General features: G+C 42.1%; 1 protein-coding gene across 4 annotated transcripts in view; it reads right to left on the bottom strand.

Moving 5' to 3' along the window:
- Positions 1-21254, bottom strand: part of LONRF1 (LON peptidase N-terminal domain and ring finger 1) — a 45840-nt gene extending 24586 nt beyond the window's left edge. Inside the window, exons 1-6 of one of the 4 annotated variants that reach the window (XM_036838934.1) lie at positions 20451-21254; positions 6156-6274; positions 5002-5124; positions 1818-1967; positions 1061-1301; positions 866-962 (exon numbers count right to left, since the gene is read on the bottom strand). In XM_036838934.1, coding sequence (XP_036694829.1) covers positions 866-962; positions 1061-1301; positions 1818-1967; positions 5002-5124; positions 6156-6274; positions 20451-21162 — 1442 coding nt within the window. In that variant the 5' untranslated portion in view covers positions 21163-21254. The remainder of the gene's footprint in view (positions 1-865; positions 963-1060; positions 1302-1817; positions 1968-5001; positions 5125-6155; positions 6275-20450) is intronic. The other 3 variants (XM_036838931.1, XM_036838932.1, XM_036838933.1) reach the window with 3 other exon arrangements.
- Positions 21255-23141: the final 1887 nt, after the last annotated feature.

Raw genomic sequence — 23141 nt, 5'->3', positions numbered from 1 at the left:
TAATAAGCTTATAAAAGCCTTACTATATGAAATTCACAAAATAATCCACTAAATTATTACCATTGAATCCTAAAGAAATAGGAGGCTTAATATTCAAACAATATGGAAAAACTAATTTTTCTTACATTATAATTATTTCCTGAAACATGATACTTTGGAAGTTCCTAGAAGTACTGTTAGATGTATATAGGTACTTCAGAAATCATCTGGGACTAATCCCCTCGCCTCACAGATGAAGAAGCCAAGACTCAGAATTAAGGGACTTGCTCAGAAATACCTCTCGTCACCCCCGGCCTGGTGTGGACAGTGCTGGGTGCTTTACACCGTTCCCTTGCCTCCAGCACAGTTTATGTACCTGGAAAATGTTCTTTTTAAACTATCAGTCTTAGAATTACAAGCATTCTACATAACGGAAATCCTTATCCAATGTTACTTAAAAAAAGATTTTAAAGTTAAGATATATAAACAAGATAGAATCACATACACACAATACATCATTGTATTCTTACCCAAATCTAAAACCATGGAGTCTCAATAATAACATGTAGAGCTTTTACAGTACTTTACAATTCCCCAGATACTTTTTATATTTTAGTCATCTGATTCTTACAGGACTTCAATATAGGCTATGCAAACCCTGACCCCACTTTCTAAGTAAGGAAAAGCTCAGTAAGGTTCAGAGATTACATTATTTGCCTAAGATGTGAAAGGGAAACCTAGGACTAAAATTCATATCTTTTGATTTTTAATCCACTGTTCTGTTACTTCACATTGCCTGTTATTAGAGTAGATTACCTTTATCTACTCTGTACTTTATTTACATTAATATAAAATATTCATCTTTTATAAAATTGTACATACTTACCTCATGCAGAGAGAACACTCAAAATCTGAGACATCTATTAATTCTTCTGGGATGTCACCGTAAGTTAATGAAAACGTACAGACTTCATTGGGAGTTTCTATTAAAACAGAGATGGGGTTATCTTCTTTAGGAAGAAGTTTGAAGGCCATTCTAAATAAATCAATGTGTTTTATATGAGTGTAGTGAAACTTTTACCTCCCTGTCTTTTCAGCTTATTTCTTCCATCTTCATTTACAATCACATCCTGGTCTAAGAGAGACAGCTTTCTTTTCAGCAGAACACCTTTCTCTTGAACAGAGAGTGAAGGTTCTGAGGACACTCTTTTTAAACAATCCTCTCTGGCAGGCATGTCTGTTGAATTTATAGCCTGTGCTGACCGAGCATGGTTTAGGCTTCCTTTGACAGTCTCTGAAGTGACCTCTGCTATTTCTTCATTCTACAAAAAATACAACACATAAGGGTAACTAACTGTATTTCTTTACTATCCTTATTCTCGCCAGAACCAAACTGATGTCTTAAAATGTTCATTTTATTGTTCATTTAAACAGCACCAACTTTTAATTCTAAAACCCTGGCAAGTAAGTGATTTTTGCCAGTACTTAGATAGCCCTGGACATCAAGCTGGCTTACATCATAATAAGGTTAAAGCAGTTGTTATGCTAATATAGTTCCTACTCCAAGGAAACTGAAATAAACACAATGTTCTATATTTTCCAAGAGACTGAAAGTTTTCTGACATTGAATGACCTAAATTTGTGATTAATGAGCATATACTTTACATAAAAGTTTTCAGTATAAAATAAAAGGCCACAGATGAAATTCTATTAAGACAACGCTTACTAGGTTGAAAGTACCTAAACAGATTTTAGTACTTGAAACTAGAAAGTGAAGATCTTATCTTGTAAAGAGATGGATACACTAGGCCCATGATTGTCTTTACTCACCCCCTTACCTGCTCTGGGCTAAGCTCACTGGCACAATGAGACTCTTCTATTACTGAAGGAAAACCAAAAGGTTTGTTTTTAATACATGGTAATGAACTCCAGGAAGAGTCCTTCAGGCCTTCTTTTAAGTTTTCAGGTGATAATAAATCACATAAAATCTGTAAGAGAAATATTATAAAAAGTAATGAAAAATATAAAATATTTGGTTGAGGATAATTTAATATAAAGTTACCTAATATTTAAGAATTTGGGGGAAATTTGTAGCAAATAACTTCATATGGAGTATAATCTACAAAAATACCAAATTACTATATCATACACCTAGAACTAATATAATATTCCGAGTCAGCTATTCATCAATTTAAAAGAAAAAGAAAGAAAACTTGTAGCCAACTTTATTTTTAATGAGCAGGGAAGGAAAAGGTTAAGTAAAAAGCAGAACTTCCATATTGATTAAAAAGTCTTGCAAAACCAAGGTGTGCCTCAGTGGGGTCAAATCACCTCAAATACATGATTCAAAAGGAAGGCACGGGGTGGTGAGTTTAGTAGCCTGAGAAGGTACCCAAGGTAAAGGTTGACGTTTTATTTATTTATTTATTTTGGCCGCACCCCGAGGCATGTGGGATCTTATTAGTTCCCCGACCAGGGATCAAACCCGTGCCCCCTGCATTGGAAGCACGGAGTCTTAACCACTGGACCCGCAGGGAAGTCCAAGGTTGACGTTTTAATATGAGGTTTGTAGAAAGAAGAAATCTTAAGAGAAGTGGAAAATATTTACCTTTGAACATCAGTGAGTCCTATCCTGTCAAAGTAGTTCATGGTTCATCCCAATGTATATTTTAAGGTGGACTTAAGAGTGTTTATGTGAACTTGGACCTTTAACTACAAAACTCTAAAATTCCATGTGTTTACACTGAATTTAGTTTCTCCCTGAACAAGCGACCTGCACAGTCAGTCACCACTGCCCAGCATTAATTGTGGCACCAAATGGCAGCTGTCCGATATGAGAGGCAGCTGCAGTATCAAAATCTTGGGTGCTTCTCTCAGGAATATGTCTAAAACTCTCAAAGAAGCAGGGTGGTTAAGACAGAGGAAGAACCTGGCTACAAGGAAATGAGAGGGATTCAAATTTGTTTGCTTGTCAAATAAGCTGTGTGTATATGTACAGCAGACGATTTCTTAAAGCCTCAATTTGGAGGTTTGGTTTTTCAGCTGTACTGTCTCTCAATACACAAAAATCAGAATTTTTCATGAGTCTTTACAATGTAATTAAAAAGGAAATATATACAATGTAAACAAAAGTGTGTGTATCTGTATGTGCTCAAGCAATACCCCATCTATAATAAACAAACATTTTAAAATTTGGGTATGTTTTTACATTTCCCGATTTTAAAAAAAGGTATTAAACACACACCCATCCTAGAACACAGCAACTCCACTCCTAGGTATTTACTGAAGAGATATAAAAACGTATGTCCACAAAATGACTTGTATAAGAATGTCCATAGCATCAACTGGAAACAATCGAAATGAAAATCGCCACTAACTGTGAATATCACAAACTGTGGTGTGTTCATACAATGGGATACTTGGTAAACAATAAAAAAGAAAAAAATTACTGGATGTATCTCAAAAATATTATGTTGAGCAAAAAAAGCCAGACACAAAAGAGTATGTAGACACAAAAGAGTATATGCTGTATGATTCCATGTATACGAAGTTGTAGAATAGCAAAACTATTCTATGGTGATAGAAATCTGAACGGTAATTGCCTCTGGAAGCAGGGAGATCGGGGATTTGCTGGAAAGGAGATGAGGGAACTTTCTAGGATGATGGAAATATTCTATTGATTGGGGTGCTGTTACGTGACTGTATAATTTCTCAAAACTCACTGAACTGTAAAATTCATGCATTTTATTATAGGTAAATTATACCACAATTTGCAAGAAAAAAATACTGAGGAAAAATAAATATTTCAAGGCAGTAGGTATTTTGCATTCACCTGACCTTATTAACGAACAAACAAATATTTACAGAAGTATAAGGATATCCAGCAGCATGGAAAATGCAAAATCATAAACCCTTAAAAAGTCTGCAATCTCACCAGGGCGATCACTCTAGCAAAGAGAGAACAGTCAGAAAACACACAACAGTAAACCATTTTTTGTTAAATCAGTGGGCTAGAACATGTATGCAAACAAACCTTATAGAGGATATAGCAATGTTAGCTGTATTCATAAGGCATTTGGAATCTGAGAAAAATTTCAAAATTCTCATACTTCAAGGTACATAAGAATCTCCCAAGGTGCTTGTTAAACTAAACTATGCCCCAATTCCGGAGATTGTAATTCCAAAGGTCTGTGGTAGGGCCCAGGAATCTCTGTGTTTACCATGCACCCGAGATGATTCTGAAAAAAAGCCACACTCTGAGAAACACTACGAAGGTAATAAATAATGTGGCATCTTTGGGGGACATCGAGGGGAGCATCATGACAGGGCACTGAAATTATATTAGGGTAGATTTTCCCAAAACATTTTTCAAAGACTCTAGTCATCCCAGATGCTCTGTGGGTAAATCTGGCAAAAGCTGAATGCTGTTGTCATGCTAGCAAAGCAAAAACTCTTGACAAAATCTGAAGAAATCGGTTTGGTTCGACCCAATGTTTTCCAAAGTCATTTGATCAGAGAACCCCCTTCCCTTTTTCCGCTTAATTAACACCTACTGACACATCACTGTACAAACTTTGGAAAGGGATGTATGCAGTACTGAGAATATTAAGGCAAAACAAATTGAGTGGGGCAATACTACTGGCAACCATGGAAAGCAAGCAAAGTTGAGACCTGAAATGAGAGGCAAAGGAAGCCAATAAAAATTCCTGAGCAGGAACATCATGACAACAATGTTTAATTAAGGATGATTAGTCTGGCTCCCATGGAACAAACTATTAGAGAACATCTAAATTTAACTAGGCAAAAATAATGCATTTAACTATCTCTGAATGAAATGTTTTGATTTCGGTAAGAATTCAGTATGCTAATAAGTATATAAGCCTGAAAACTACTTGGCAAACTGCTACTGAATTTGACTTATGGACACTCCTTATGTTCTTACCCCAAGATTCTAATTGGCATTTGTAAAAAGACCTGTGTCGTAGCCCTACCTTGAAGTATTATAGTTGGTAAACTGATTACCTTTTCTACTTCTAGCTTTGCAGGTGCGAAATCTTCATCAAGCGCTAAGCACTGAAGAAACAGTTGTAAGGCATCACCTAAAAAACCAGCATCATGGAGGACTTTTCCTTTCCTGAAGTAGACCTTCAATAAAAGCACATATACACGACTTTTACGGATGGAATTGTTTTTAAAAAAAAATCAGTTTCAAGGGGAATACAAAAAAAAGTCTGCTTGGAAATACTCATTTTGAAACTCTGAATGACTCTGAGGAGGCCCAAGCATTCTAAAGGCATATTTACACCCTACCCTGGAGAGGCACCTATGGGGGAACTGAGGCCCAGAAAATGACTTCAAAACCACATTTCTAATTATATCCCTTCAATGATAAGTCCAGAGGGTTCTTTCTTTTTAACAGTTGTAAAGCTGTCCGTACCATCATTTTCCCTCTTAACATTCATTGGACTTGTACTAACCAGTCATGCCATCACGGGATTTTGAATCATTTTCCTTATTAATTTATAACTTTTAGAGCATCCTTACTATACTGTCCTCAAAGGCACAGCTTTGAATGGAGGAAAAAGTCACATAAAAAAATGACTTCTAGCTTAAAGAATATATATGGGAGATGAACTAATTTAATTTGCCTTGGCAGTTTGATAAAAAGGAGAATTAGTAAACTGATTATATATTATATACATGCTGCAAGTCTTTTTTTAAAACGGCATGGGCAAGGCAACCTCCTTTGACCCCATCTACCACAGTAAACCACAGCCTAATCATCCAGTTCCCATCACAATCCTCAGTCAACTGTTCAGCCACAAGGACCTCTTCTCTTTCCATTGATAAAACCTCCTCCATTGATAACCAGTTTGGATCCAGCTCTGCAATAGGGCCAGTTGTATCTCTTTGAGGAAATGCTGTATATTAAAGTCTGTTTTTTTCTGTGCCTTGAATTCAGGTTGTTCTTTGGTTAGGAGACAAAGGTTTCTTACAGTTTAAAAAACTGTCATGATATTCATCCACTCAAAATATTGACCTTAGATTTCTAGAACTCTATATTGTATTTAAAGAATCACCCAATCCATTCCATTATAATTTATAACCATAACTGAATGCATAGTCCCTGCAGTTGAAATTTGTAAATGTATGCAAATGTAAGACAGTAATTTTACCTCAGGCCAATTTGGCAGTTGAAAGAGAACTGCATTTAAATCTTCTATGGCTGCTTTAAACTCTCGCAGACCAGCATATGATTCAGCTCTGTAAATTTTCAGAGTCAAGTCGCTGGGCTCTGAAATAAATATACTATGAAGGTTTGATTATTTTTAAAAGATTATTGTATAACCCACAATATACATCACACTAGATTAAGAACTGATCTAGTCAGTAACCACCAAAGCAAAGGCAGTGAACCAAGCACTGGACAGGTGCAACCCACTAGCATGTTACAATTTATAATTTATATCAAATCCTTATGAGTAGATTATTTTAGTGGAGGAAATTATGCTTTTTAAAAAAAATGAAAATATTTTTATAATATGAATAATCATCCCTAAGAAAATGTTTTCTTAAAATAGGTCATTCTGTTAAAATTTTAAAGACTCATGTCTTAGATGTTTAGAAGATTTGCCTTTTTGTGGTAAATCTTACTTTTTTATACCAATTTTGAAATCCTATTTATAAATGACCATATGTGTAACCACTGCACATGGGACCCCATAGTTACAAAGACTGACCAAGGCACGGTCTTAGGAGAGTACACAGTGATCCTGCTTCTGGAGGAAATGGGTTGATAAGAGTCAGCTTTTTTAAGAGGGAAAAAATTTTAATTCCTGCCATTAGCAAAAATAGTATTGGACAGTCCCCAGACAGATTTAATTTCAAATATTTGAGGGAAAAAAGCTTTGTTGATAATTTCACTATGTTCTCCATCACTACTTGAGAAACTAAACTAGTATCCAATTGCACTCAAAATTTCAGACACTTATTTGGTTCATTTATGATACTACAATCAACTACTACAGGTACATATATTCTAAAACTGAAGTCTAGGCCAGAAACTAATTTTCAGTACATCTACAGATGACATAACTTGACTCTTCTTTTAAAGCTATTCATCTTTGGAGGCTTCCAAAATGTATGCTTATAAAACAAAGCATTCATTGTGGGAAGGGTGTAAAGACACGTAATGCCTCATCCAAAAAAAAACTATAATAAAACAAAACTCGTTAATAGCTCCCTGATTTACTCTAGTTTTTTTTTTTTTTTAATAAATTTATTTATTTTTGGCTGCACTGGGTCTTTGTTGCTGCGCGCGGGCTTTCTCTAGTTGCAGTGAGCGGGGGCTACTCTTCCTTGCGATGCGTGGGCTTCTCATTGCGGTGGCTTCTCTTGTTGCGGAGCACGGGCTCTAGGCACGTTGGCTTCAGTAGCTGTGGCTCGCGGGCTCTAGCGTGCAGGCTCAGTTGTGGCGCACGGGCTTAGTTGCTCTGCAGCATGTGGGATCTTCCCGGACCAGGCCTCAAACCTGTGTCCCCTGCATTGGCAGGCGGATTCTTAACCACTGCACCACTAGGGAAGTCCCTACTCTAGTTTTTAAATGATTGCTTTTCTACAGATAAATCTAGATTTAACAATTAAATTAGACAGGCCTTTTTCAGTTGCTGGTACTTGAGAACCCGAATTATATTGTTCCCTCAGATTTATACCAATGAAAAATTTTCAAGAATAAAATTAATATTTCATGAAAATATTTCTTACTTCCTCAGTAGAAAAAGACACATCTGGCATATTCCATCTTTTGTTTCTTAAAGCAATATAATTGTAAATCATTATCTTCGAACAAAAACGCATAGAAACTGAAAGCTCCATGTGATTAATCAATCAAGAATGAAGAGTCCTAGCACCAAGCTAGACCCTGCGGGGGTTTAAAAGATTTTACTTTATCCCCGTCTTCGAAGAGCTTACAGTCTCATTAGAAAATTCTATTTTCTTGTGAAATGGCACCATGTGATCCTGATTTCACAAGCAAAACTGGAGTTTGGGAAACAGAGAGCAACGTGTGCCAGACCAGTCCAAGGAGTAAGCAGTCACTACAGCAGCACCCAAACCCTTGAGCTAGAGAGGACGGTGACCAGGACGTGCACAGCTCGGGTGCTTCCAACAGCATCCTTGGGACCCCGCCTGTGCTCCAGCACCTCCAGAGACAGGGGGTTCACAGTCACAACAAGCAGCCCACTCCACACACGGATCCCTCACTGGGCTTTTTATCTTCTCACGTGTTGTTTTTTACAGCAAGTCCCCATGGCATGACACTTGACGCAGTACACATTCGGACCTCATGAGTAACGCACCCTCTGATCAAGGCCTCGCTGCTCAGTGGTGCCCTTTATGCAGCTTCTCTAGGGCAGCACTGAGGGAAGGGGCGGAGGAGACCTCCGCCTTTAAAGCACCCAGTCAATCTACAATGCTTCTCCCCTCTGAGGGAAGCAAGAAAGGACTGTGCCCCTCTCATCTCAACACAGAAGCACTCAGGCTATCCAGACTCCCTGGAAAGCTCGTGTCTACTGGGATTAGAAAAGAGGTGGAGCCCATGAAGAGATGAGAAGAGGATCATATTTTAAAACTCTTGCTCCCCAAATGCTCATAGGTCATGTTTTTATTGAGAACTTCAAATGTCAATGGACTACATTTGAATGACTCTGTTTGGGGGGGAAAAAACCCACCTCATCAGTTGAGTTCACACTCTCCAATATGTTTTAAAAGAGATTAGGACCACCCCACTTATTTCCTGCAGATCCTTAATTCAAAAAAAGAGCCAAGGGCTTCCCTGGTGGCGCAGTGGTTGAGAATCTGCCTGCCAATGCAGGGGACACGGGTTCGAGCCCTGGTCTGGGAAGATCCCACATGCCGCAGAGCAACTAGGCCCGTGAGCCACAACTACTGAGCCTGCGCATCTGGAGCCTGTGCTCCTTAACAAGAGAGGCCACGATAGTGAAAGGCCCGTGCACCGCGATGAAGAGTGGCCCCCGCTTGCCACAACTAGAGAAAGCCCTCGCACAGAAACGAAGACCCAACACAGCCAAAAATAAAAAATAATAAATAAATAATAAATAAGTTAAAAAAAATTAAAAAAAAAAAAAACAAAAACATTTAAAAAAAAAAAAAAAGAGCCAAATGCACTAATTGAGGCCCTTCAAATAGCCTAAGGATACAGAATGTCTGCCCTCCGTGTCCACTTTTGCGAAAGGCAACTGAAAAAAAACGCCATCAGCCTGGCGTGTGTGTGATTAACTCAGGTGTGAAACGGGCAACAAACATTTACTGTCTGCTCCCTACCTGGCCCTGCAGACGCTGGAATGAACTAGTCACCTCACTGCACAGGCCACCGGGAGGGCCTGCCTCTCAGTCCACAGCTGCAGGTATGCAGTGCCTGGCACATTACAGACTCAATTTGTTGGAAAAATGAAGAAGTATAAAGATGGGGTTTGGGCTAAGAGTACTGAGCGTGATTTAAATCCCACATCTGATTTTCTCATTCTACCTCCAGGTGCATCAAATTTCCAACAGCCTGCTGTGTTTTTCCTCAAGTTCAGTACACTTCTCACACCCCACCCCCCAAAAAAGGTGTCTGGTCACTATATTCTGTTAGTAACATTGACGTCCCAAATCAAACTCTTAACTGTGGTCAATTTTACCTCCTCTAATATTTCCCAAATCCATCCCTGGTCTCTTCCAATCCTACTGCTAATTGCCTTAGTTTTGGCTTCCAAAATATCGTTAAGACTATTGTAGCCGCTTGCTCACTGCACCCCCTGCCTCCAGTTTTACCTACATCCTCACCATCCACAGATAAATAGGCATTTGGCACAACATCCAAGTTTCTCCCTGCTTGGGTCCTGCCCATCTCTCCAGCCTTATTTCCCATCGTTACGAGCCTCCCACTTGACTCCAACAAGACCTAGCTACTCACTCAGCCCCATGCATGCCATTCTACTTCACGTCTCCTCCTTTTTTCACAGAGCTTCCTCCTTAGCATTCTTTGTGAGACCACCTCAAACCAATTCCCCTCGGTCTGGATAACTTTTTCTAATCCAGTAAGACTCAGCTCACCAGTCTCTTCTCCAAGACGCTTTCCTTTGCGTCTACTGCCACTCAGCATCCCGTAAGGATTCAGAGCATGAGCCTGGAAGCCAGACTGCCTGGGTTCAACTTCTGGCTCCTCCACTCACTCGCTGTGAACTGGGGCAAATTGGCAAACCCCTCTGTACCTCAGTTTCCTCAGCTATAAACTTGAGTTTTTGTCCACCTATGGTCAATTAATCTACGACAAAGGAGGCAAGACTATACAATGGAGAAAAGACGGTCTCTTCAATAAATGGTGCTGGGAAAACTGGACAGCTACATGTAGAAGAATGAAATTAGAACATTCTCTAACATCATACACAAAAATGAACTCAAAATGGATGAAAGACCTAAATGTAAGACCTGGTACTATAAAACTCTTAGAAGAAAACATAGGCAGAACACTCTGACATAAATTGCAGCAATATCTTTTTAGATCCGCCTCGTAATGGAAATAAAAACAAAAATAAGCAAATGGGACCTAATTAAACTCATAAACTTTTGCACAGCAAAGGAAACCATAAACAAAATGAAAAGACAACCCACAGAATGGAAGAAAGTATTTGCAAATGAAGCAACTGACAAGGGATTAATCTCCAAAATCTAGGAACAGCTCATACAGCTCAATATCAAAAAAACAAGCAACGCTATCAAAAAATGGGCAGAAGATCTCAATAGATGTTTCTCCAGAGGAGACATACAGATGCCCAGAGGCACATGAAAAGATGTTCAACAAGGCTAATTATTAGAGAAATGCAGATGAAAACTACAATGAGATATCACCTCACACCAATCAGAATGGCCATCATCAAAAATCTACAAACAATAAATGCTGGAGAGGATGTGGAGAAAAGGGAACCCTCCTACACCGTTGGTGGGAATGTAAATTGGTACAACCACTATGAAGAACAGTATGGAGGTTCCTCAGAAAACTAAAAATAGAATTACCATACCATCCAGCAATCCCACTCCTGGGCATATATTCAGAGAAAACGGTAGTTCGAAAAGATACATACACCCTAGTGTTCACTGCAGCACTATTTACAACAGCTGGGACAGGAAAGTAACCTAAATGTCCACTGACAGATGAATGAATAAAGAAGATGTGGTACATACATACAATGGAATACTACTCAGCTATAAAAAAGAATGAAATAGTGCCATTTGCAGCAACATGGATTGACCTAGAGATTATCATACTAAGTGAAGGAAGTCAGAGAAAGACAAATACCATATGATATCGCTTATATGTGGAATCTAAAAAAAATGATACAAATGAACTTATTTACAAAATATAAACTTAGAAATCACAGACTTAGAAAGCAAACTTATGGTTACCAAAGGGGAAAGGTGGGGGGAAGGATAAATTGGGAGTTTGGGATTGACATATATACACTACTATATTTAAAGTAGATAACCAACAAGGACCTACTGTATAGCACAGGGAACTCTACTCAATATTCTGTAATACCCTAAATGGGAAAAGAATTTGAAAAAGAGTAGATATATGTATAACTGAATCAATTTGCTATACACCTGAAACGAACACATTGTTAATCAACTGTACTCCAATATAAAATAAAAAATTAAACAAAATCTACCCCAAAGGGAAGAACTGAACTAATTTTAGGCAGACTTTTTTTTTTTTAAACATCTTTATTGGAGTATGATTGCTTTACAATGTTGTATTAGTTTCTGCTGTATAACAAAGTGAATCAGCTATATGTATACGTATATCCCCATATCCCCTCCCTCTCACGTCTCCCTCCCACCCTCCCCATCCCACCCCTCTAGGTGGACACAAAGCACTGAGCTGATCTCCCCGTGTGATGCACTAAGCAGACTTCTTTAATGCAAAAATATCCACAAAAAAGCAAAGGGCAAGAATTTAAGTTACGTGAGATGCTTTTTTTTCAGCTAATACAGTTATTTGATAACAACAAACTATGTACTGTTCTAAATAATTTACAACCTTCAGAACAATCCTATGTGGGTATAACATTGTCCACATTTTTATAGATAAAAGAAACTGAGTACAGAGAGTTTAAGTAATTTGCCCAAGATCAAAGAGCTCGTAAGTGGTGGATTCTAGATGCTACCTCCAGCTGCCTGGCTCCAGAGTTCTTGCTGTTCTCCTCTATGGTAATAACAGGGGAGGGGGAGAGGGAGGGGGGAGAGGGGGAGGGGGGGGGGGAGGGGGGGGGAGGGGAGGGGAGGGAGAGGGAGAGGGGGAGGGAGAGGGAGGGGGAGAGAGAGAGAGAGGGAGGGAGGGAGGGAGAGAGGGAGAGAGAGGGAGAGAGAGAGGGGGAGGGAGGGAGGGAGGGGGAGAGGGAGGGAGGGAGGGAGAGAGAGAGGGGGAGGGAGGGAGGGGGAGAGGGAGGGAGGGAGGGAGAGAGAGGGGGAGGGAGGGAGGGAGGGGGAGAGGGAGGGAGAGAGGGAGGGAGAGGGAGAGGGAGGGAAGGGGAGGGAGGGAGGGAGAGGGAGAGAGGGAGGGAGAGAGGGAGAGAGGGAGGGAGAGAGGGATAGAGGGAGGGAGAGAGGGAGGGGGAGAGGGAGGGAGGGAGAGAGAGGGGGAGGGAGAGAGAGAGAGAGGGAGGGAGGGAGGGGGAGAGGGAGGGAGGGAGGGAGAGAGGGAGAGAGAGAGGGGGAGGGAGGGAGGGGAGAGGGAGGGAGGGAGAGAGAGAGAGGGAGGGGGGGAGGGGGGGGGGGGAGGGGGGGAGAGAGGGAGAGAGAGAGGGGTAGGGAGGGGGAGAGGGAGGGAGAGAGGGAGGGAGGGAGGGAGGGAGGGGGAGAGGGAGGGAGGGAGAGAGAGAGGGGGAGGGAGGGAGAGAGAGAGAGGGAGGGAGGGAGGGGGAGAGGGAGGGAGGGAGGGAGGGAGGGAGAGAGGGAGAGAGAGAGGGGGAGGGGGAGAGAGAGGGAGAGAGAGAGAGAGGGAGGGAGGGAGAGAGGGAGAGAGAGAGAGGGAGGGAGGGAGAGAGGGAGAGAGAGAGAGGGAGGGAGGGAGGGAGTGTTAATGTGTGCAAAGTACTTAGAACAGGGCTTGGTATATTTTAAGCACTATTTTAAGTGTTTGCTATTATGACTGTGTTCCTTTAGTGTATTTGAGCAGCATTTATTTAATTTTAAAAATCTGTTTTTGAGCTCCCTCCATTATTTACTGTCTCTGTATCCTCAAATCCTGGCTTTGATAAATGTTTGCTGAACCAGGGGAAATTCATTAAAATCTGTCCCCTTGAGCTTCTCAATTCATGCCCTCATTTTCTCTTCTCTTCAACCCAGTAATACTGTGAGTCATTAGGCAAATAAAAAGACTGAAATAAAATTCTGCTACAATGAGGAAACTAGTTTTAAGTTGTCCAAGGCCCCACATGGGCTGTGGAGGGAGAGTTCTCCAGAGTGGTGATTCCTCATCTGTTTTCCAGTACGTGATAGGTAGTAATAGGAGTGTACACATCATTTATTTCATCTTCAAGAAACTTGTTTTGAATAACAAAAGTTATAAAATATTTAAACTTTGAAAAATACAGAAAATTAAGAATTAAAAATGCTTTTCCCACCACAAAGAAATTCATTAAAATCTGTCCCCTAAAGTTCCTCAATTCATGCTCTCATGAATTGAGAAATAACCAGTATTGGCATATAACCTGTACTTTTTACAGGTTATGTAAATCTACATGTAAATGTAGATTACATTTTTAATGTACAGTTTTATAAAATATACCATATATACTGTGTATAATCTGCTTTTTCTGTCAATGTAATTATATCCACAAGATTTTTAATGGTTACAAACTATTCCACTACGTATACCATCTATTTTAAAATTCCCTATTACTTCTAATTTTTGCTAATATAAAAATTCATTACTATATATTCATTGCTATACTGCAATGAACATATATCTATAAGCTTTTACATAAGTTTATTTCCTTAGTTATTTTCTATAAAGTTGAGTGACTGTGTAGAAAGTTATACAGGTATACAGTCCTCAATACATTCTGCTCACCCTTCTTTTATAAAACTTTATTTTACACTCCCAGAAGCTGTGTATTTGTTACCTAGGAAAACACAAATGAAAATAGCATCATTATTTTAATGTGCATTTTTTCAGTGAGTTTGACCTTTAAAACTATTTATTGGCTATTTGGATTGTTCATGTGTAAGTATTCCTCTTGAGGGTCTTCTTTCTTAGATATTTATATGTTGAGCTGTTTCAGGAATTCCAAGGGCTAACTGAAATACCAAATTTCTTTGCTTCTATTTCTTTGTCCCGTTCAGTACGGTAGAACTTGGTTATCACAGTTAAACTAAGAGCTGCCAATTGACAAGTTGTTAGTGATTGATTAATAAAGTCCAGGAATAGTAGTCTGGCATACTAATTAAAATCATAACCATTGGATTCAGAAGATCTGGCTTCGGATCCACTTTGGACAGTTTACCTAACTCTTTGAACCTCAGTCTCCTCACCTATAAAATGCTGGCGATACCTACATCTTAAGACTGTTTTGTGGACTAAATAAGATAGTGCATGTTAACGGTTAACATAGTGCCTGGCACAAGAGTGTTCAATAAATAACAGTTACTGTTAACATTACAAAATATTTGAAAACAAGTTGATAAAGAAATGAGATTAACTCTTGATACAAGGTATTAGAAGAGTATTTTCTGCCTCTTTTACCTAAATAAACCTTAGCTGGATGAGAAATATCTTTAGCGATCAGTAATGCAGGTTGGACAAAAGGAGGGGAAGCAAAAAAGAAAAAAGAAAAGAATGATCTTATCTTACCAAAGAAAAAGAAAAAAACTGAACAGAAACTTCTGCCTTGCATTTTAGAGTTCTCTTAAGTCATTCACCTTCTACAGTAAAACATAACAATTTTGAAAAGTATCTTTACAATGTAAGAGGCAGAATACTATACAAATTTGTTTAAAATTACACTTGAATATATCTAAGCCTCTTAGAAATATTCCATTAAATAGAAAAACAATTCTGAATAAGCCAAAGGTTAATATAAAAATAATGAGAAATCTATGATAACTGAGTTTTGATAAATTTTTCATCATTTGATGAATTAAAAAAAGTAAAAACATGGAAATTATTTAAAACACAGCACTTAAGAGTTATTTATATACCCCCCTTTTCATCTGTAACAATAAGAATATGCTGTTATAACTGATCTTTATAGTAACCCTGAGGCACCGCAAAAATCCTTCAAGTGACTTCTGAATTAAAGGAAAGATGAATCACAGATATACTGGATATAGGCTCAGTTTGTTAGAAATCAGTTAAGCAATAAGCCCCTTTTCTGGTGATTTTCAATACTGTAAATGCCAATTTGCTGCAATTTTAAAAGAAACAAGAAATACAAACTTTATAAGGACAGGGACTTGATTTTGCTCACCTCTGTATTTCCAGCATCTAAAACAATGCCTAGTATACAGTAAGCACTGAATAAATACTTGTTAAATGAATAGCAAGAACACCTAAGATTTATGTTTTATATGCTAATTTTAAAAATCAACTTCAGTCTTAGAAGCAATATTCACATGCCCAATTTCTGCTTTCAGTTGCAACTCAGTTGCTTGCTTGCCTTTAAAAAGTCACTTAAAATTCTTGTAGCTCTTTTCTTCAGTTCTAATTTGGTTACTTATTTGCCTTAAAAAAAGTCACTTAAAATTCTTGGAGCTCTTTAATCTGTGAATTAAGGGTACTAATACATGCTCTCCTACCTCACATGATCTTTTGTAAGAATCAGTTAAGATAATGGAAGTGAAAATACTCAGTGAAGTATAAAGCACCATATAAATGTCAATGTTTACTGTTTCAGGTACTTTGCAGAATAAGTTAGGGCATATATAAGTTTACTGATGAATTAAATTCAAATCTCTTCATGTTAACCTAGTTGACTAAGATATTAAAAACCCTTTACATTTTCTTTAAATGTATTCAGTATCTACCTATAATTTGACTTACCTTTTATAACGAAAGCCTTGCAATGTCTATATTTTATTGATGTATGCTAAAATGTTACTACTAATTAACATATGCAGGCGAGAATCAGGATTTAACCCTCTGGTAATATTGATGTGGTAGAAAAGAGCAGGACTTGACATTATAAGATTTAGATTTCAATTTTAGCTAAATCGCCTTGTTGCTGGAGCACAAATTTTACATTTTAAAAATATTTTAATTAATATTTACTGAGTATTTATCCATCAGGCACCATTCAAAGCACTTCACATGTTTTGACTCTTAATTTTCACAACAGCCCTAGGCTGTTGTTATGGTTGCTATCTTTCTATGAGGTAGACACTATTCTCACTTTTCAGATAAGGAAAGCAAAACAGGGAGGTCAGACACAGGCCCAAGAAGGCCAGAGAGCAGGTGGAGGCCACGCTGGGATTCAAACCCAGGTCGTCAGACACCAGCATGCACAGCTCTAACTACTAGGCTGTACTGCATTCTCTAACCCTAGGTGCCTCAATTTCCCTCTGAGGATAATGGTACTCCACAGGATTCTTTATGACAATGAAATGACAAAGAATTTTAAAATACTTGGTAATAGTCAAGGACTACATAATTAATATTCAAAACAAAACTTTCCTTCTCCAAGTATTTCAAATAAAATATTCTCCTCCTTATGACCTTTATTTTTTTTTAACCAGTTCAAACTGTAAATTATACTGTTCTGTTGGTCTTCTTTCGGGGGGGAGAGTGGCAAATCAGTGTAAAAATTCATTAAAAATAAAAGGAAGAGGGACTTCCCTGGTGGCACAGTGGTTAAGAATCCACCTGCCAATGCAGGGGACATCGGTTTGATCCCTGGTCCGGGAAGATCCCACATGCCGTGGAGCAACTAAGCCCATGAGCCACAAGTACTGAGCCCACGTGCCACAACTACTGAAGCCCGCACGCCTAGAGCCAATGCTCCGCAAGAGAAGCAATTGCAATGAGAAGCCGGCGCACCGCAATGAAGAGTTAGCCTCTGTTTGCCGCAACTAGAGAAAGCCTGCGTGCAGCAACAAAGACCCAACACAGCCAAAAATAAATTAATTAAAAACAAAAAGGGAGAAAATCTTTATTGAAAAAAAATCAAAGAGAGCACAGGAAAGTTGCATTATTTCAAGACTCTTAAGTATAAAGTTTCAATGCAGAAAAGACTTTTACATAATATCCTTGAATACTAAAAAGACAAAGTTATGAAACATCTGAGAGTTAATACCAAAAGATCAATGGATTAAATGTTATCTAAATATATTTCAGTTCAACAGAAACTTATGTAATCTCAATGGGAACGTTCTGATTTTGGCAAAGGTTTTCTAACTTTCCTTTCTTGTTGACAGGGATTAAATTTGGATGTGTGTGGGCTAACTGTAGACTAGATTATTTTTTCTAGTTAATAGTATTTACTTGTTTCATTGTAAGAATTATATGAAGAAATTATAGTGAAGGTCGTTTTCCATTGTTAACAATAATGAAAGTATCTTAAGTAACTACAGCTGTATAATTATATAAATACATTTCAAATGCCTAACATAACTGGCTCTCAAAAATTTAAAGCTTAACTGTACAAATACATTTATAACTCTACTAAACCTTTTGTATTTATGCCCATAAACTGTTAAACACATAATATCTGTACTTTACCAACTATAATTTGTTAGCTCTAAGATTTTTTCCCTACTTTGCACTAAAAATTCAAAGGATGAAAAAAATTATCCTCATTAGTACCATTCAGACACATTTTTGAGTATGGAATTAATGATTTTTGAAAGACCTGAAAATGAGGGGAAAACAGACTGATGAGGTGAAAGTCAGGAGACTTGGGTTCTAGTCCTGCAAAAGTAGAATTAAGCAGCTGAGTGGACAGAATTCCCACGTGCAGTCTATGCAAACTGAAAAAAGGAGAAAGAATAGATCTTTCAGTCTTTTTCTGTTAAAAATAATACCCTCAACCCCAGGCCCCAAATCTTCTTTAATTAAAAGATTATTGGTCATAAAACATTAAGCTAAATCTTAATTAGTAAATGTACTCCATGTTCTTCCATGGATTAGGACCTGAATTCTTATGAAATGCCTAATTTAAGAGGTCAAACCACTAAATCAGTGGGTGTTAATACTGAATAGGGCTGTCAGTAAGTTTCATCCTTTATTTTTACACTAGTGACAAAAAACTTCCTTGGAAATTTATGTTAAACATTTTCATTGGATGAGTTATACCGGTAGGATGAACCCTGGTCCAACATTTAGGAGAAATGGAGGACATGGTGTTGCCTCCACAATCAGCTGGCTGTGTGTGACTGTGGGCAAGTAATTTCACTGCTGCAGCTTCTGCTTCATTTTAAAAATGAGGACCGGGCTTCCTTGGTGGCACAGTGGTTAAGAATCCGCCTGCCAATGCAGGGGACACGGGTTCGAGCCCTGGTCCGGGAAGATCCCACATGCCGCGGAGCAACTAAGCCCGTGCGCCACAACTACTGAGCCTGCGCTCCAGAGCCCGCGAGCCACAACTACTGAGCCCACGTGCCACAACTACTGAAGCCCGCGTGCCTAGAGCCGGTGCTCTGCAACAAGAGACGCCACGGCAGTGAGAAGCCCGCGCACCGCAGCGAGGAGTGGCCCCCGCTCGCCGCAACTAGAGAAATACCGCGCGCAGCAACAAAGACCCAGTGCAGCCAAAAATTAATTAATTAATTAATTTTTAAAAAATGAGGACCATGTCCTAGATGGTCTGTACTTCACCATTCATACTCTATTCACCCAGAGAGGCTGAGTTGTATTGGAATTTTGTATTCCAAATAGTTCTCTTTTGTTTTGGATCTATCATTCTATTTTATAACTGCTACTCCCCGTAAAGATACTGAAAACATGAAAATATGCCAAGTTTGTGCTTTGAACTCTAAAGGTATTAAACAGCTTAACACAGTTACTAGCTCAAAGTGACTGGGCACTTGGTGTAAAAGACCTACAACAAGATACTTTCAGTTACAGTTTATGAATGCACCTCATACTTAGCATCAGTTTATATTTTGGAAGTCTGTTTTCTTGGGGATTATTTCCCCACGTGTCATTCCATGCCTGTATAGACCTTAGTCTTGAAATATGCTTACTTAACACAAGGCTTAACAGTGACAAAATTGACATTTGGGGCCTGATCTTTGTGTGGGAGACTGTCCCGTGCATCACTGGGTGTTGAGCAGCATCCCCGGCCTCTACCCACTAGCTGTACCAGCACCACTCCCACATGGGGTGGCAACCAAAAATCTCTGTAGATATTGCCCCAGATAATGTCCCCTGGGGGTGGGGTGGGGGGCAGTAACATCCCCCTGGTAGAAAACCACCGAATTAAAGAACATTTCTTCATTTTACATAGCGAACTAACTCCGGCAATGTCCCTTTCCACAGCCCAAAAAGAAGTGCTAGCCTAAGTTAGGAGGCCGAAACTGCTTCTTGGAGGTGAAGAAACAGACAAAAGATCTTCAAGGCCTTTTACCCACAGCTTGATCAAGAGTGGAAAGGGAAACAAGCGTGGCAACGAACTCGATCAGAGACTGCCTCTTTATCTTTACCGTGAACTAGGTGTTTTCGAAAGTAAGCACACGTGTGCTTCTGAAATAAGCACGCTCGGACACAGACAGGGGGAAATCATCAAGAGGAACGAGGTCGGCAGGCGTTTTCAGCTAAGACTGGAACAACCCGGAGCAGCTCCGCAGCCCGGCGGCCCACGGGGCCTCCGGGTGCGGGGTGCGGGCGCCGAGCTCCTGCCACGCCCACCGGACGTCACCCGTTACACAACGCCCCCCCGCCCCCCGCTTATGCAATTCTGCCTCCAGCGGTTTCCAATTGCCCCGGTGACTTCTGTGGGAGACCAAGGTATACGTTGCACACCCAGCCTCGTCTGGGGATCCTCTCCCCGCCCCGGCTGGCGTCTCCCCGTGGCGGACCCGGCCCGGCCCGAGCGGCCAATTACCGGAAAGAGCGCGGCAGGAAGAGAGCAGCCGCTCAGGCTCGCCCAACTCCCTCCCCATCCCGCGCTCGGGCGGCCTCGCCCGGCCACCCGCGCCGCGCCGCTCCGCTCCGCTCCGTTCCGTTCCGGGCGCGCCCGCCACAGCGCCAGGCCGCGGCGGAGGGAACCCCGCGCCGCGTCACAGTCGGCTCGAGGGCGATCCCCACTGTGACCGAAGCACCCCGGGGCGCCGCCCCCTCCCACACCCTCCGGGACCCCGAGACCCGACCCGCGAGCGGCAGCCGGCCTCGGGAAGCCTCCCGGGGGCGTAGACGAGTTCGTGGCCGCTCGCCCGTCGGGGAAAGGAGGGTGGGGTCGCGGGGCCCGCGCGGTCACCTGTTCGCAGCTCCTCGCAGGCGGCGGCCAGGGCCTCCCGGTAGCGCCCCTGGTGCAGCAGCTCCCCGAGACGCCCGGCCGCCCGGGCTCTCTCCCGCTCGCCCGGGAACCACTTTTCGGCCAGGTGGTTGAGAACGACGCTGGTCCTGAAGCCCGAGGCAGCGATGGCGGCGGCCAGAAGCGGCGGCCGCGGGGAGGTCCCCTCAGCATCAGCGGCCGCGGCGGGCGGCAGCCGGTCCCGGCAGAGGCGGCAGCGGGCGCGGAGCTCTCTCCGCAGGCAGCGGCGGCAGTAGCTGTGGCCACAGGCCACGGTCACCGGCTCGCTCAGGATGCCCCGGCAGCCCAGGCAGCTGAGCAGCCCGCCGGCGCCGGGGTGGGCGCCCTCCGCCGGGGTCGCGCTCCAGCCCAGCCCGTGGCGGAGCCGGTAGTTGAACACCAGGCAGTCCACCAGGGTACCGAGGCACTCGGGCCTGACTGGGGCTCCGCGGCGCAGCGCCGCCGCGTACGCCTCCAGCGCTCCCTTCAGGTGGCCGCCCAGCGCCAGCAGCTCGCCCCGGCGGAGCAGCAGCTCCCAGCGCTCCGACTCCGCGGCCGCGCGCTCCAGCCGGTCGCCGCCGCCGCCCACTTCCCAGAACCGGCCCCGGCTCCGCGGCCGGGGGTCCGCCTCCTGGCTCTCTCCCTGGGAGCTCCTCGCTACGGCCGGAGAAGACATGGCCCGCAAAGGGTTGCTCCGCCGCCGCCCGCTGCCACGGTCCCGGAGCCTCCGGGGCGCGCGGCTCCGCACGCGGCCCGCGAGCAGGGGGGCGTGGCGCGCGGACACGGCGGGGCGGCGCGCGCCCGGGAAGCCCCGGGGGCGGGGCCTGACGGGCGCGGGCGGGGCGGGGCTGCGCGGAGGCGCCCGGGACTCCCCCGCACTCTCCCCCCACCCCCCAACCCCCAACCCCCGCCCCGCGACCGGGTCCCCGAGGAGCCGACCGCCTGCCCAGCCCCTCCCGAAGCCCCTCCTGGCGGGAGACGCGAGGTCAGATGATCCCCCAGCGGGGATCTAATTGGCTTCTCCGGAATAAGGGCCTGGCTTGTAACCGAACAAAGCCCGAAGGAGCCCAGACCTTCCTCGCCCCACTGGTTTCTCCGCCGGACGACCCCGCACCTGCCGCGGACTCTCCCCTAATCCCTGCTTCGTGGGTGCTCTCCTGCCGGGCGGCCGGCTTCGCGGGACTGAGGCCCAAATTGCCCACCCTTCCCTGACATAAACGCCCACCTGAGTGGGGACCCGCCCCCTCTTCCTGGCCCCTGGGAGCCTCCCGGTGTAGTGTAGGTGCTCATCTGCGTTTTCTCTAGTTTGTGCCCAAGTTACAGACGGACACATAGAGGCAGAGGGCTTAGGAACGCGCAAAGTCAGTCTGATGACTTTGTGACTCCCCAAGTCTAGAGTAGGTCAACTTTAGGAACAAAATAACTCCACTCACCTACCTGACGCGACTCCCTCCACAGTGTAAGACAATTTTCCGTGGTGCCAAATTACTAATGCTTTTCTGGTTTAACCCCGCCCCCCCCATCGCGAGGGAGGAGGCCCACAGGTTCCTCTCCACATCTCGTTTACTGCCCAACAGCTGGCTAAGGCCTATATTTGGCATTTTTAAAGAGAAAACACCAGGTGAATGTTTTTCACAGGAAAGTCATATCACTGCAACCCAAGCAAGGTCTGCAGTTTTGCCCACAGAAGAGAAGGAAAATGATCTGGTTTTTGTATAATGGGTTATATTTCCTTTAAACTTGGTGGCAGCGGGTTTAAAGCTCTCCGTTGAAAATATTTATAGATTTGATTATAAGGTACTAGATTGTTAATGCTGTCCTTTTTCAAATAGTTAGAAACAGTGGCCCAGAGAGGGAAAGTTATTTGCCCAAAATCACACAGCTAATAATATACAAACGTTTTAAGATCACTTTACTCACATTCCACTATTATTAGATCTTAGATAAAAATATTTCACATGAGATTTTCAAAATGGAGCTAAAAGGACTCTTAACCTGAGCATGCTATGTCTGAAACTGGCTAACGTTTAATCAACATCCCTCTTTACAGAGAACAGGCAGTTAGGCTCAAAACTGCTTTGAGTTACATGTGTTTCTACTACACAATTAGCAAATCTCACGACTTCAGAGACGTAGATACACTGCCCCCAAGACAACATCCACATTGAACCTGAAACAGATTGCCAGCTGAGACCCAAGGAGCAGCTCCTAATCATCTGAAGTGTGGTGTATTGGGATTGATTCACAAGCACAACCTTGAATCTAATTCTAGACCCCTGAATTACTGCCTTCCCTCAATAAACAGAAGAATGACATTAGTCAGATTACCACATACTCATCTGAAACTTGAAACCATAAGTAGTAAAACAAATATCCTTATGCCCATGGACATTTACTTTTGTGATGTATTCCTATCCTTAAGAGCCGCTTGCAAAATGTACAATAGTAATGAATACATGTGTTCATGATTACACAAAAAAAGTATAAGTTGATAAACACGCTTATGTTTCTTATCAAGTATAGTTCAAATCAGGTTTTATTAGGGAATTTCCCCCAAAAGTAAAATATATGGTTCAGAAAATAATATGAAGCATGATTTGTCCTTTGGAATTTCTTCCCCCAATAAATGTGACAAATAGCCACATCTGATTCTGG

The sequence above is a fragment of the Balaenoptera musculus genome, chromosome 21 (genome assembly GCF_009873245.2).
Source record: "Balaenoptera musculus isolate JJ_BM4_2016_0621 chromosome 21, mBalMus1.pri.v3, whole genome shotgun sequence".
NCBI lineage: Eukaryota > Metazoa > Chordata > Mammalia > Artiodactyla > Balaenopteridae > Balaenoptera > Balaenoptera musculus.
Note: the sequence above shows the minus strand (reverse complement) of the source record. Positions and strands in the feature narration are given on the sequence as shown.